Source organism: Arachis duranensis, chromosome 8 (genome assembly GCF_000817695.3).
Source record: "Arachis duranensis cultivar V14167 chromosome 8, aradu.V14167.gnm2.J7QH, whole genome shotgun sequence".
Taxonomy (NCBI): Eukaryota; Viridiplantae; Streptophyta; class Magnoliopsida; order Fabales; family Fabaceae; genus Arachis; species Arachis duranensis.
The window spans coordinates 25,301,923-25,316,111 of record NC_029779.3 but is presented as its reverse complement, the minus strand read 5'-3'; the positions used below and the strand labels follow the sequence as shown (position 1 = coordinate 25,316,111).

Below are 14,189 nucleotides of genomic sequence, written 5' to 3'. Positions count from 1 at the left end.
CAATATATATATATAATGGTTTTCATTGGATGAAGATTAATAGATCTCATTTATTAAATTATATATATAAATGGTGCATATAGAGATATGACCATTGAACTGACTCACTTTGAGAATTCCTAATGGTTATAATTACCGCATATTTGTCAGTAGGATATTCTCAAGATGAACATAGTAATAGAGTTTCCTTTGAACTGCGAATGTCATAGTAATTAACAATGTATTTATCATACTTTGATTCCGGACACCTAATACCCTAGGGTGCTAGTTGAATGGATATTGGGTATGATTTAAATACTTGTAGAATTAATGATTAGTCAATAAGAAATCCGTCAACTCTCGGTAAAGAGTTTGAGCTCTATGATTATAATGACTGAGAGGAATAAAACCTTGGCCAAGGGGATTGAATGAATGAAGAAATGCTTTCTTAGGTCATTCACAGTTCATTATAATAAAGGTAACAAGTTAGAGTTTGACAATTAAACCATACTCTAAAGGTTAACCAAGAGCTGAAAAGATGGAAGGAATTGTACTTTGTTCTTCTGAGGTTCTTAGTAAAAATATATTACTTCATACTATCGGGTCGTTGTGGAGTGTTGCTAGACGTCAACCTTGATTAGTAAATTTAGTACGACTAATTTACTACTCGCTTAGTATTGAACCTATAGGGTCACACACTAACGAGTGTTCTAACTTTGCTAGCACCAAAAATATAATAATAGTATGATAATTGAGAATATTAAATGAGATTTGAGAATAATTAGTTATTCTATTTCTGAATTTGGATGAGATCCTAACTGATTCTGTTTTCAAATTGAGTTATGATATGATTCATAAAATTAGAATGATTCGAATTTGGAATTTCAAGATATGATTTAAATTTGAATTGAGAATCAAATTTAAAATCAGTAACAAATCTCATACTATATATATGTACGTCAAGAGTACAGGAAAGTCACAAGAGAGAATAACAAGAGTTTTATTCCTTTACCTCTACGCACATAAATGTATGTGAGCCTAATTCTTGGAGAAGAATTTTATGACGTGCAAAGAGTTGCAAGAGGTTTCTCAATTTAGATCAGATGTCCATTGGTCAAGGAGTTGACAGCAAAGGTTGATCTTAGTGTGGATACACATAGCGCCTTCGTACCATCGAAGGAGAAAAAAGATTTTTTACTAGCGTACTCAGGTATTTAGATCTAATCTATATATTCTTTATTATTGGAATAAAATTTAAGCACAAAAAAAATAGATCTTTAGGATTACCTTCTTTTCTTCCGCTGCGTGTTATGAATACATGGTAATCACTTTTTGGTTATTTTATTTGTTTCTTTTCTTTTCGACAATAATAATAGTAAAAAAAAAGGCAATGCTACCGGCCTTATATAACTAGATACACAGTTTTTTATAGTTGATAGACAGAATCACAGAACTATCTTTAATTATTTTCTTGAATTAACTATGCATAATTATAAACGGTTAAAATATTTTTATCCATTAAAAATGTATCCGCTCCTTAATTATCTAAGGTATGTCCTTCGCTTAATCTGAGAGAATAATTCTTTAACTTATAGTTAAATGTTACTTTAAGATAATCCTTCGCAGTGGTACAAGAGTTACAGATAACCATTATGAACAAAATTTCAGTTTCCACAATAATTGAATCTGATATCAAACCATATAAAAATGTTCTATGATTCACGATCTTGAGTCATGCCATGGAAAACAAAGTCAAGTGAAGCGATCAAGCATTATAGATAAAACTTGAAAAACATATATAGGACTAAAAATAAAGATTCAAATACAAAACGGTAGAGCAAATAAAACATAACCGTACATTAACTAAAAGTAAAAACTCACATGCATTAGTTTTCTTCGTGTGAAATTGATAATTGAGAGTCGTTAGATAATAATTTACTCAAATATATTAAATCATTTAACAATTTTCAATTAACAATTTCACATAAAGACAACATAACCTTTTGTATTAAATAAAAAACTTATAAACGCATGTAATAATAATAAGTTGAGTTTCACCATTACTCTATCTATATAAATGAAATCAGCTAGCACCAGATTCACCACCATGGCCATGGCCATGGCCATTTCCGTCACCACCACCACCGTCGGCAGCCACGGTCACCGCAGCAGCATCTCCCTGAGCTGCGTCTGTTTTTGAAGCTTCACCACCTTTGATGATGTTTCCCTTGTCAGCATCATCTTCCACCTCGTTTTCCTTATTCTTTGGGCCTCTGATGCAGAAACAAAAGCCATTGAACTTCATGGTTGACGACACAAGTAAGAAGCTAAGTGATGAAGTATTAAGGAGTATATATAAGAGAAACAGAAAAGAAATAAAGTAGACCACACTGCCAGCTTACATTTGCTGTTAATTTTTTTTTCTTTTATAGCAGAACGATCAAGGATGGCTAATGAGAATGATTGATAGGTACTATAATTGTTTTAATTATTTTTTTTTTATGTTTTTGCTTTTCATGGTCGAAAAAGTCACCCGGAATAAACGGACATTGATTGAATTTTGCTCTCTTAGCAAATAAAGGCATGCATTCATAGGTCTAATCTATTTATATATCCATTCTATATTATTAAAATCGTATTCTTTCGATTAATAACATAATTGACATGGGATTTAAAAAAAATTTGTCCATTGAGACAAAATATACATAATATAAAAATAACTTTTATAATTAAAATTTGTTATTGTAAAATATAATTAATTTTTAAAATTTTAACTAATAAATTAAACCACTAAAACAATATTTTAAATAATAACATATAACATAAATTTGACTGAAATAAATTAATTAATTTTATTTTAATTATCATTAATTTTTTGTCTTATGTATTTTGATTGAAATGAATATTAAATTATTTAATATTTTATTTGACTACGTTACCTATAACTCATCAATCATATTAATTATTTAATTTGATTGGAATAAATAAATTAATTTTGTTTTAATTTATATTAATTTTTTTGTCATATATCTTTTGAAAAGATTTTTAGTTTCTTCAACTATTTAAAAGTGATACTTAGCACTGTTATCTAAAACATCAATAAACAATCGTTTATTATTCGGTAATAAGGTCAATCTTTTTATTTTTCTTAATAAGTGAAAGCCTGCTTAAAATTTAAAAATAATTAAAATATATTATGTCTTACAAGAAAAAAAGTCAAAAATAAAATCTTTAGCTTAGTATAATATATACTTCTATGAATAAAAAAGTATGGTATTAGTATAATTTACCTTTCTAAATTTGTAATAAACAGAAAAAATGGGAAAGACAGGCATATGGCAGAAAATTAAGTAAGTAGTACCTAATCGTAAGGAGAGGGAATAAAATTTTATAGGTGAATTTCCTGTGTAAATTTTTTTTTATCGTGTATCTATTATAAATCTACCATTTTTCTAATAACCATCATAATAGTTATAAATAGGATTGGAATAATACTATTTAACCTCGGGGTCTTACCCCAAAAAAAGTGTATATGCTACAGAAATATTGCTTTAATTTGAGAGTCTTCTTTTACATGGTGGTCCTAATATTTTACAGAGATTCGATGCCTGTTTCTAACGAGGCAGGTAAAAATCCATTTTGGCTTAATTTTTAATCAATGCAAACCATAATAAATAAATACATATGCTTGCAAGATTGAGATGATGCATTATTTGGGTAAACCACAAAAAGATAAACCTGAATTATTTCATTGTCGGTAAAAATATTTTTAAATTTTATTATCGGACAAAAATATTATTAAATTATTTAAAAATAAGACAAAAATACTTATTCATGAATTGAGATGTTTTATGTTAAAAGAAAAGGGTAATGTGTAAAGTGCAAAAAAATATTTTTGTTAATGAAATAGGTCTAATCACAACTGAATATTTTTGGTATATTTTTAAATTATTTGAAAATATTTTTGTTAATAACAAATTTTAAAAACATTTTTATCAGTTCTAAATTAATTTGAGTGCATTTTTTATGACTTAACCCACGTTATTTTATTTCATGGGTTTAATACTTCGGTTGCATGACGATAAAGAACCACTGAATCTTATAATAAAGAAAAAGAATCAAGGAAATTTATATATCAAAATAGTATAAAAAAAAGTATTATTTATAATGCCAAATTGGTCTCTATACTAAGTGCACCGGGTTTTCAAATAATGGTTATTCTAACTTTTAAGAATAGTAATTAATATGCAGAAACGATGAGTCGTACGGTAGAAGGTTAGTATTATTTATATAAAAAATGTGTTGTGTGTATATTGAACTATTGATATCTGCTGAAATCCAAATCGAAACGCCCCCAGATTTAATTCATGAGAATTAATTGTTCTACTCAAGAAAGTGATAGTGCTTTGATTCTACTATACAAATTGAAATGGTACAAAGAATGGGCGTTCTAGACTTCTAGTGTTCTGCAAATTCATGTTTGAGTTTAACAAAGGCTTCACATGCTGAGTGTATAACAAAATTGCTCATATTGAAACCATCTTGCTTCTTTTCTATTAAACTAAATATTAATGATGGTGAAAAAAAATAACAAGAATATGTCAACCATACAAATACACGTCTTCAAGGCATCGCTTCACAAATGCAATAGTATATTATCATCCCGTAACTCCTCATTGCCATCACTGTACAGCCAACGATCTGTCTTGCTTCATTTTCACAAGATTGCTTTGAATGTTGCGAAGAACTGGCCCATAGCTGCAACATATCAATTACATTAACTTTGATGCAATAAACTTAATACCAGAGTGAACAAGTGTGGGCATCATAGAGAGAAAATATGGATAGAACTTTACAAGCGTGTAATGCCATCGTATGCTTGTTTGACTTGTTCGAGTTGTGCAGAAAGCCGCATGACTTCTGCTGATAGTGCCTCTGCTCTACTCTGTTCTTTTACAAGTGCACCCTGCCACATGAACAAAAAGGTGCAAAAGAATAATGTGTGGATGACAAATTGTCAAAGCAGCAGAGAGAGATCTCAACAAGTTTTCCATAAGAAAAAATCAGACTGTCCTTAAGATCTAATGTGGCAGTTTATTTAGACATCGGATGTGTAACACATGGGACCCATCAAGCCAACATGAAGAGACAACACAGAGTAAGGGACAAATATGCTAAGCAGAAGGCAAGTACTTTACCTTCACAGATGCCATCTCAGCCGTGGTTGCCGAGGAACTAATCTCATGAGCCTTGTCCTGGAAGCTCGTAGCCTGTTCCATTCTTAATTTATCTAGAATCCCACGAAGCTCTTCATTTTGCTTAAGACACTCCAGTACCTGCATCATCACATGTCAGCAGACAATTTACCCAAAGAAGCAAAATTCTTTACAGCCTGAAACTATCATATTTGTTTGTAAAATCAGAAACCCCCCAAAAAACGATCTAAAAATTAAACATGACACAAAACAGGGCAGATTGTTACCTGGTTTTCCCATCTCACTGCAGCTCCAACTGCCTCTTGATATGAATTTGAGAGATTAGAATTCTCCTCAAAAAGTCTCTCTATTTCAGTGGATTGAGAATCAATCTGCCAACATGATGTTCAAAACAATAGCGAGACAAAATGGAATATAGAAAGCAAAGTACCTAATAAAATGTAGATATACCTCCAGTAGAAGTTTCTGCCTACTGCTTTCCAACCTTTCAATGGCTAATGCCATATCATGCAACTGCCTTTCAAGTTTTTGCTTGTCTTCCTGATACACCGGAAATTGAAACAACATTAGACCAAACTAACTCAAATCAGCTCACAGATGTCAAGAAATTAATTCACTGAATAATCCATGATAAAGAAGTTTATCTCACCATAGATAATGGCTTGTTAGCTACTACTTTATCTGAGACTTCTGCATTGCACAAGCCAGGGTCAATGACATGTTATAGTGCATCAAATCTACTAGATGAAATGTCAACTCAAATGTGAGAATCAGAACCAAATGTTGAGTCCATAGAAATTCTCGCTAGTAAATATGCAGTCATTTGTACAAAGAATAGTTGAAACGAAACAATCATGGGCTATGAATATACATCAGTTTGAAGTCCAAATAACATACAACACCACTAACAGCAGTAATAAACAAAGAATCAACTGATATATGAAAAGCATAGTGCTTCCACTAATCTCTTCAATGGTTTCAAAGGTCTTGAATTCAGATCCAAGGATGGCATAAACATAAAAGAAAAGCAACTAGTTACATACATGAACGGCATCATGCTTTGTTTAATTAAGCTTTTAAAATTTGGGTCTTGATAACAAGTGCTCCAAGGGCATTAGTTAAGGACACCACAAATACGAAATTTTAATATGCATTGAATGCATTGATAATATATATTGGAAGAGTCAAAACTCCCTATTAAGCTTTTAAATTTATAACCAATGCCCTTAGGGCATTCTTTAGTTAAATCCTTAAAAATTGACTGTAACTTGTGCAGGAGTGTTGATGAAAAGAACCTGAAGCTTCTCTAGACATGGAGTTGAGTTTCTCTTCCAACTCCTGCTTTTCGGACGTCAATGCTACAATGCGGGTTTGTTCTTTTGCCAATTGTTCCTGCTCCTGGTGCCTCAGCATTGTCTCTCGCTATAGATTTTAATCACCATCGGTATTCAGAAAGCAACACAAACAGAAAAAACAACGTCACAATTGGTAAAAGGCTTATATCATAACATCACCTGCAACTGTAATCTTAAGCCAGCTAACTCCTTTTCCAATATTTGAAGTTGATCTGGAGGAGGACCAAGTGGTGAAATTGCATTAACTGGACTTGTCATTGATTGCTGCTGAATTGAGTTCAATTCAGCTCTCAATGCAGCTGCATCTTCCTCAGCCTATAACAAGAGCAAACAAGAGTTTATAATAAAAAATTTACACCACATTGCACGGATTTCATCTAAAATAAAGCAACCATACACGATATTGCTCATCTTCTGCTTCCTTCAAACGTTTCTTCAGGGTACGAAGTTGTGCTGAAAGGTCCTCCTGCACTAATATGCATGATGTCATATAGATAGTGAAAGATAAAAAATAAGGAGCAACTAGGGGACATGAATACATCATGTGAGTGTAGTTACCCGTGCAACAACTGCAGCATCTTTCTCCATTGCAACATCCTTGAGAGCTCTCCTGAGAGATGGCACTGTATTTTGCTCCTGCATGAATCAGATTAAATCTCAAAACTACAATGCACGTGTTGAAAAGCAAAAGTGCAAAGCTATTCCAATTTCGCTAGGCAGTAATATTTATAATCAGATTTGTAACTCCAACCCAAAAAGAAGAAAACAGAAATTCAACAACAACTTTCTTTTGTTTACCAGATCATTCAATTGCTTGCGCATTGTGTCATTATCGATTTCCACTGTTTGATGAAGGTTCACCTTGAAAGTTATTTTCCTGTTTTCTTCCTCCAACACTGTATTCTTCTTTTGCAGGTCTTTTAGTTGAGATAATACAGCACTAATGTCTGTCTATATAATTTTAAACGCACAGAAAAAAGGGAGGGAGGTTTCAATACCAAATCAGATAATTCATTGTGTAAAGGCATAAACAAAATAGACATCGTATCAAATAGCATGCTTAACACGTAACCTCAGACAATCTATTGGCGCTCTCAGACTTTGTCATTCCCGCAAGTTCTGAATCCAGAAAGGAAAAGGAAAATCGTGTTCATTGCAGGAACCGATACTGCATATTAGAAATCGTGGAAGATATTAAATGGATAGTATTCTAACCGGAGCTTCTAGGAATCTGGCTCAGATCTGGCCCCGAAGATGTCTTGCTCAATCTCTCCGCCGCCCTCTTCTGACGAATTTCCTCCAGCTGAGACCAATCAATCATTCAATGCAAACGAAAACTCAGACATGGATAAACCATCACGTATCGAATAAAAGAAAATTATCACCAAAAAAAAAATCAATATGATAAACGTGGTGATGGAGAAAGGCGAGGGAAGAGAGAGTTGATTGATACCGTTCGTCGACCAAGAGATGCATGGCTCGAATCCATGCTCAGCAATTTTAAGTTTCAGATGGCGACGGCGATTGCTATTGCTATGTCCCTCTGCAATTTCACCGCCCCCTAGTTTTCTTTTTCTTTTCCCTTTCCTTCTCCGTCGAGTGACCGATTTGTACTCGAATAAGAATAATGTTGAACCAAAATTGACCAATTAGCGTCTGGGTGGTGTAGTTGGTTATCACGCTAGTCTCACACACTAGAGGTCCCCGGTTCGAACCCGGGCTCAGACATTATTTTATCTTTGTTGGGCTTATATTTTTTTTCAAACATAAAATTATTTTTATTTTTATTTTTTTATAAAATTATTTAAAAAAAAATAACTAAACAAAAAAATTTCTCATAAACTCACCCAAATAACCCCTAAGTGCACAAGACCCTTACGCGTGAAGTTTCATTTGAGAGTGAAAACTCGGAAGCGATCGTTGGTGGTTTATTTGCACTTTGCAAGGCGAGGTGGTATTGGTGCGAAGGAGAATCAAAAGTCGCAAGATGAGGAAGGAAGACACAGTGAAGCTGATTAGCGCTGAGGGTTTCGAATTCGTTGTTGATAAGGAAGCTGCTATGGTTTCACAGACCATACACAACATGCTTACCTCTCCAGGTTGCTCTTATTTCCATCCTTGTTAATAATTCTTCCACTTGCGCTGTAAAATTAGGGTTCCGCTCATTTCACTCTTCTGATCGTATTGATAGGGAGTTTCGCTGAGAGGCAGCACGGCGAGGTTACCTTCCCTGAGATCAGCACCACCATTCTCGAGAAGATTTGTCAGTATTTTTACTGGCATCTCCAATTCGCGAGGTATTTGCTCCTTTTTTGAGAGGCATGTGTTCGTGACTTCATGAAATTTAATGTGAATTCTGTTGTATGAGAGTTTTTCGTGAATTTTGTGGTAGTGTATCCGAAGCTACCTATATTCGAAAACTTTGTATATGCTATGGATTTTTAGATCTGTGATACTTGGTTTTATCGTTGAAAAATGTCAACACAGGGTTTTGGGGGGAAATTTGTGTCGCTAGGGAAATTCAAATTATTAACACTCCCTTTACATGGCCAGCTAAACTGTGATTTTGTTGTCCTGGTTCTAGTAGGGCATTTGATTTTTTCTTGGTGCCTACCATTGTGTGATCCTTCTGTTAAGTAGGATGGATTCTCGATGAGCAAGGAGGTTTTTACTCTGTTTAACTATTTGATTCTAAAAAGCGGCCGTTTGTGTTTCACTTCTACTTCTTAGGTTTCAGATTGGATTCTTCATGTATTAGAGTCTGGGGTTTTGCTGAATTCAGTGCTCCATCAAAGAGATATTGTTTTACATGGTTTTATGTATCATGTGGTTGCGCTTTTCATTGTGTGCACTTCTTTTATCATTTTACTTTCTCTTGTCATCCGTTTCAAATGTTCGAATACTACTGGACAGCTTGAAAATTCAAAATACTACTGAAAAATCGCAATGCGAATTGAGTTGGCCCCTTTTTTCTATCTGATGTTTTGGCCCCCTTCCCCCCTTCTCTACTCTAACCATCATCAATGTTAGTCTTTCTTATGTGTTGCAATGTAAGCTATACTTTCCTTTAGGAAGTAATTGAAAGCTCTGTAGCTCTGATCTGAAATCTCTTAATTCATGCGATGTTATTTTCATAAAAAATAGTTCTATTGACTTGAATAGTGAAAATCTTGCTGTTGTTAGTGGGAAAGAGACAGAGTTTCCTATTGAACCTGAATTAACTTTGGAGCTAATGATGGCTGCCAATTACCTCCATACATGAGCATTTCCTAGGGGTCGTAGCTCTCCATTCTCATTGTAAGCCTTCATTATTCTCTTGGATTTAACAAGTTTATTATCTATAGTGATTATTTTTGTTGACTTAGCGTTTGTTTTTGGTGTTTTTATATCCACTGTGTTATTCATTCAGATGGAGCTGTTTCTCAGAAGAGCTTTCATAAAGATGTGACCGTATAATTTGCTGCCATTGGAGACTGTATCTTTGCAGGAACATAGTATTATGTAATATGTGTAATCTAATGGTCATAGGACTCAGCTTGAAAAAGTTGCATATGAGAGTGGCTGTTAGATGCTTACTGTCGATGATGCCATACTGTGTACATGAACTGATTCAATGAAAGTGTCAATTTAAAGTGAGCATTACTATCTCAAAATAATAGGAAAATCATGCCTTTCTTATTCTCAGTTAGGTCCTCCATATGACCACCCAAAGAAAACATTGCTGTCCGAATATGGTAAAGAAATTCACTAGCGTCTTTCGCGATTCAAACATGTGGTGGACACTCCCTTGCTTAATGCATAACAAAGGCGTGGAGTCTGAAGTGGTTGAAAATGAAAGGGAACTTGTCACTCTTGATCTGAAAATATTTGTCCATTCCCTATTCCATTGAACCAAGACAAAGCATCTGAATATTTTTTCCTTCTCCCCATGCCACAAGAATATGTTGAAAAATGTCATTACTCTGTCGACATCTTAAGTAATTGAAAATCCAACTTTGGTGCAACTCTGTTTTCAATTTCCCTTTAATTTTTCACCTATGTTGAGGACACTTTGCTGGGGACTGTTGTCCTAATAATATTATCAGTCTCTTAATACTTTTTTTTCCTACTCCTCCTCCTTTTAGGTATTCGGTACTCTTACTCTACTATCTAATTGTTTATTAGATGCGCAAAATCCTTCCACGTTTCTATTCTCGCAATTCTCTACCGGTATTTATAGGTAGAATCATGGTAAAGTCTTCATTATCTGATACTGACCTATTGTATGGTGCTTTACTCCCTAGGCAAGAATTTAACGTAGATATGTTTTAAGGAAAACCCCATACAGAATTAATTCTTGTACAGCCCCTCTTGCAACTTCACAACTTGCAAAGGGAACTGAACACTATTGCACTACTCTAAGATATCATATAACCATACATGTGGACTTGTTAATAAACAAAGAATGATTTGCTTGACTACAGAAAAACACATACTTTCCAAACAAGAAGCTTCTTCTTTTTTGCCCACTTTTTCAATTAACTGACTGTTGATATTGACAAAAATGGTCATCATTGTTTGCACTTGAAATGCAAAGAAAAAGCCGTTCATATGCAGCCACCATCTTGGTGGCCGTGAACAATTTCAAACCTCTTTGACGAGCAACCTGACCTTTATTGTGTAGAACTTCCTTTCCATCCACCCATGATTCATATACAGCCTTCTTTAGAGCATTCACTGTTGGTGAAAATGTATAACCCATTTCACTGCCAACAATCACAGACCCCACAATGCTTGCAAGCCTTGTAGCCATTACTGGTTTCCCACTCAGCATAGCTTCTATCAAAGTGTGATCCAAACCCTGCGCTCTCAAAGTGGGGTTGACAAATAAGTCAATAGCATTATAGAATGAGGCCAATTCAGATTGGTCAAGAGGCCCCAGAACCACTACATTTTCCCCAAGTTCTCTGTACCTTGCTGCCCAAGGACCATCACCAGCAACCATAATGATGCTACTCTCTTGGAATGTGCTGTTTTCTACCATTATCTGCTTCAAAGCTTCAAGCATCAAAGGGTGTCCCTTATCCTTCACTAATCTCCCAGCCAGTCCTATTACCAGTGATTTAGAATCCGGAATGCCATGCCTCTTTTTGAACTCCTTCCCTACCGAAATATCCGGCCTGAAAACATCTTCGTCCACGCCATTCAGTATTATGTGCACCCTTTCTTCCGGGATCATGTAGACCCTCTTTAGGATATCTCCTGCATGATCACTGGTGGCAACGTGGTGAGCATAATTTGGGAAGAACTTCACTTCCTCAACAACCTTGGTAACTCTTTCAGCCAATGCATTTGCCTTTGATTCTTGGGGGCTTCTTAGAAGTTCTTGAATGATGTCGGAATGAATCGTCTCGTAGGCAATACCGTGCCAACTAACAGCCAATTTAGTGACATTGCGAGATCTAGTGTACCTAAGACCAACACTTTCAGTATGAACAATGTCAAATGGTGATCCTGTTTTGTTCTGTTCCTGAAACTGTTCCCAAACTAAAGCTTGGTCAAGGTAACCGCCTGGTGTTGGTTTTGAGAAGTGAAAGCACAAGTTTCCAAGTTCAGATTTCGGGATAATGGAGGAACCTGGTGAAGTGGTGAATATGTGAAGTTCATGGCCTCTTTTTGCAAGAGCAATGTGGAGAGTCATAGCATGGCGTTCGAGCCCTCCGGCATGAGATCCCTGAGGCCATTTCTTGACAAAGAGTGCAATCTTGAGAAGCTTTGAAGGTGGCTTTGATGAGAAGATAAGGTGGTTCCATGCAAAAGGGTATGAAAGGAGGTTGATGATGGTTTGGTTTTGCTTTTCTTCTATTGCTCTTAGATGGTATGGTGAGAAGAAATAGCAGTGGCTCCACGAGTGGAATATGATGAGAGAAGAGAAAGAAAGGGTGAAAAGGATGTAACAGATATGTCGAAAGCTGAACATGGAATTAGAAGCTCTAATTTCCTTTGCCATGAACATATCTGAAAATGAGATGAGAGTGAGACCACTCATATGGTAGCTTTAAGAGTGATGATATTTCTTTAATAATTAGTTTTGAAAACACGCAAAGGGTAGCAGACATAAACACATGGTCTCAACTCTCAACGCTAATTTTGCTTCATCAAAATCTCGTACATCGGTGTAGTTTTAATTAATTCACCGAACCCATGAAATGCAAAAATAGAAAAATGTAAAACTCGCCGCTGCCGGGGATCGAACCCGGGTCGTCCGCGTGACAGGCGGAAATACTTACCACTATACTACAACGACTTTGATGCTAATCTTGTTGGTAATTATGTTAATTTCGTAAATATTTCATAGCCTTTCCAATTGAAGAAAGTATAAATCCACCTACAAATGATCAGCCATTACTGTTTTCATGGTATTTTAGTTTCACTCAACATCAATAATTTTGACTTGAAGAGCAAAGTAACACCAACTTTTTCTTTGGTTGCCAAAGTATTTTCTAGCCTGACAAATTAAAGAAGGTCTAATCCATCGTGAATCTGAATTTTATTTAAAAGTATATTGCTTGTCAATAGATTGTTGTATATATATGGCGGAATTTAAAATTCGCCACTTACTTAAGTAAAAGAGTGAACTAATTACTTGAACAAAATTGATTAAGTAATACCAAATTTAGTAGGCAAAAATAAAAAAATACAAACTCATTATGTATTAATTAATAGTTCATCTGATTACAATGCGTCATTGAAGGCTAAGGATTGAAGGACATGATACACATAATCTTTTATAAATTATAAATCGTATTATTTCATTAGCTCATAGCAAATTTTATATATTGACTACTATTGAAGATATGAATTATAAAACTTATCCAAACATAAGCTCATAATTTCCTATTATATATTTGCGTGCGATTTGGTGGCTATGCATTCTATTATATATGATTTTTGGTGTGTGGTTGCCATAATGAAACGCAATACTCTCCCAAGTTTGAAGAGGCAACAGTATTACTTGTTTTTCTGTCTTCTATATATAAATATAATAATAATTAAATTTAATAACTGATTTCAATGTGTAAATAATATTTTTAAATGTCAATGGAGGCAGGTTGGGTTATAGGCTTGCAGCAAGTTCAACGAATGGCTGGTGAGTAATATTAATACAGGTGGATAAATATACCGTCCAACTACTAAACCCAACATGGCAACATATATCAAACTAAAAAATGGCTTGCTAATTAATATATTATCTTTGACAGTGATAATGATTTGAGGTCTGAATATGAAAATCCATGCTAGACAAATTACATCTTTCAATAAAATCTCTAATATTTATCTTTCCATAAAACCTCATATATTCATCAAAAAGGAGTTAGTTATAACAAGATAATAATTTCGGATTCACACTTAAACGAAAGTCTTTAAGAGCCAATATAATTTTGGATTCACGTCGTAAATACTATATCGAGAAACTAACAGAGTGACAGATAATTTTACAAATAAGGAATATTTTTAAGATTTGAGGCTTCATGTGTACTTCAAGGTTATTCTAACCCTATTTTTGTTAAAAAAAAAAATTATTACATACACATCAAAAATTGACTATTTAACCACTCATGATTTATTTATGTATAAATAAATATATATTTTAATTTAT

At 34.2% G+C, this 14,189-nt stretch overlaps 3 protein-coding genes and 2 non-coding genes across 5 annotated transcripts; 2 read left to right on the top strand and 3 right to left on the bottom strand.

Moving 5' to 3' along the window:
- Window positions 1-4,307: 4,307 nt before the first annotated feature.
- LOC107461506 (uncharacterized) lies at window positions 4,308-8,169 on the bottom strand. The gene is made up of 14 exons (XM_016080021.3): window positions 8,004-8,169; window positions 7,766-7,853; window positions 7,623-7,669; window positions 7,349-7,501; window positions 7,109-7,186; window positions 6,948-7,016; window positions 6,710-6,865; window positions 6,491-6,617; window positions 5,845-5,885; window positions 5,646-5,735; window positions 5,462-5,566; window positions 5,178-5,315; window positions 4,836-4,945; window positions 4,308-4,737 (listed from the first exon to the last, which is right to left on the bottom strand). Exons 1-14 carry the CDS (start codon window positions 8,037-8,039, stop codon window positions 4,662-4,664), a joined length of 1,314 nt encoding a protein of 437 aa, XP_015935507.1. The 5' UTR covers window positions 8,040-8,169; the 3' UTR covers window positions 4,308-4,661.
- Window positions 8,170-8,204: 35 nt separating this feature from the next.
- Window positions 8,205-8,278, top strand: TRNAV-CAC (transfer RNA valine (anticodon CAC)). The gene has a single exon. It is a non-coding gene; the product is annotated as a tRNA-Val (tRNA).
- A 135-nt stretch (window positions 8,279-8,413) lies between these two features.
- Window positions 8,414-10,189, top strand: LOC107461528 (uncharacterized). Its single transcript, XM_016080051.3, has 4 exons — window positions 8,414-8,649; window positions 8,742-8,847; window positions 9,734-9,847; window positions 9,960-10,189. The coding sequence occupies exons 1-3, from the start codon at window positions 8,538-8,540 to the stop codon at window positions 9,810-9,812; spliced, it is 297 nt and encodes a 98-aa protein (XP_015935537.1). The 5' UTR covers window positions 8,414-8,537; the 3' UTR covers window positions 9,813-9,847; window positions 9,960-10,189.
- Window positions 10,190-10,775: 586 nt separating this feature from the next.
- Window positions 10,776-12,539, bottom strand: LOC107461417 (uncharacterized). The gene has a single exon (XM_016079902.3). It carries the CDS (start codon window positions 12,537-12,539, stop codon window positions 11,064-11,066), a length of 1,476 nt encoding a protein of 491 aa, XP_015935388.2. The 3' UTR covers window positions 10,776-11,063.
- Window positions 12,540-12,764: 225 nt separating this feature from the next.
- Window positions 12,765-12,836, bottom strand: TRNAD-GUC (transfer RNA aspartic acid (anticodon GUC)). Its single transcript has one exon. It is a non-coding gene; the product is annotated as a tRNA-Asp (tRNA).
- Between the last annotated feature and the right edge of the window lie 1,353 nt (window positions 12,837-14,189).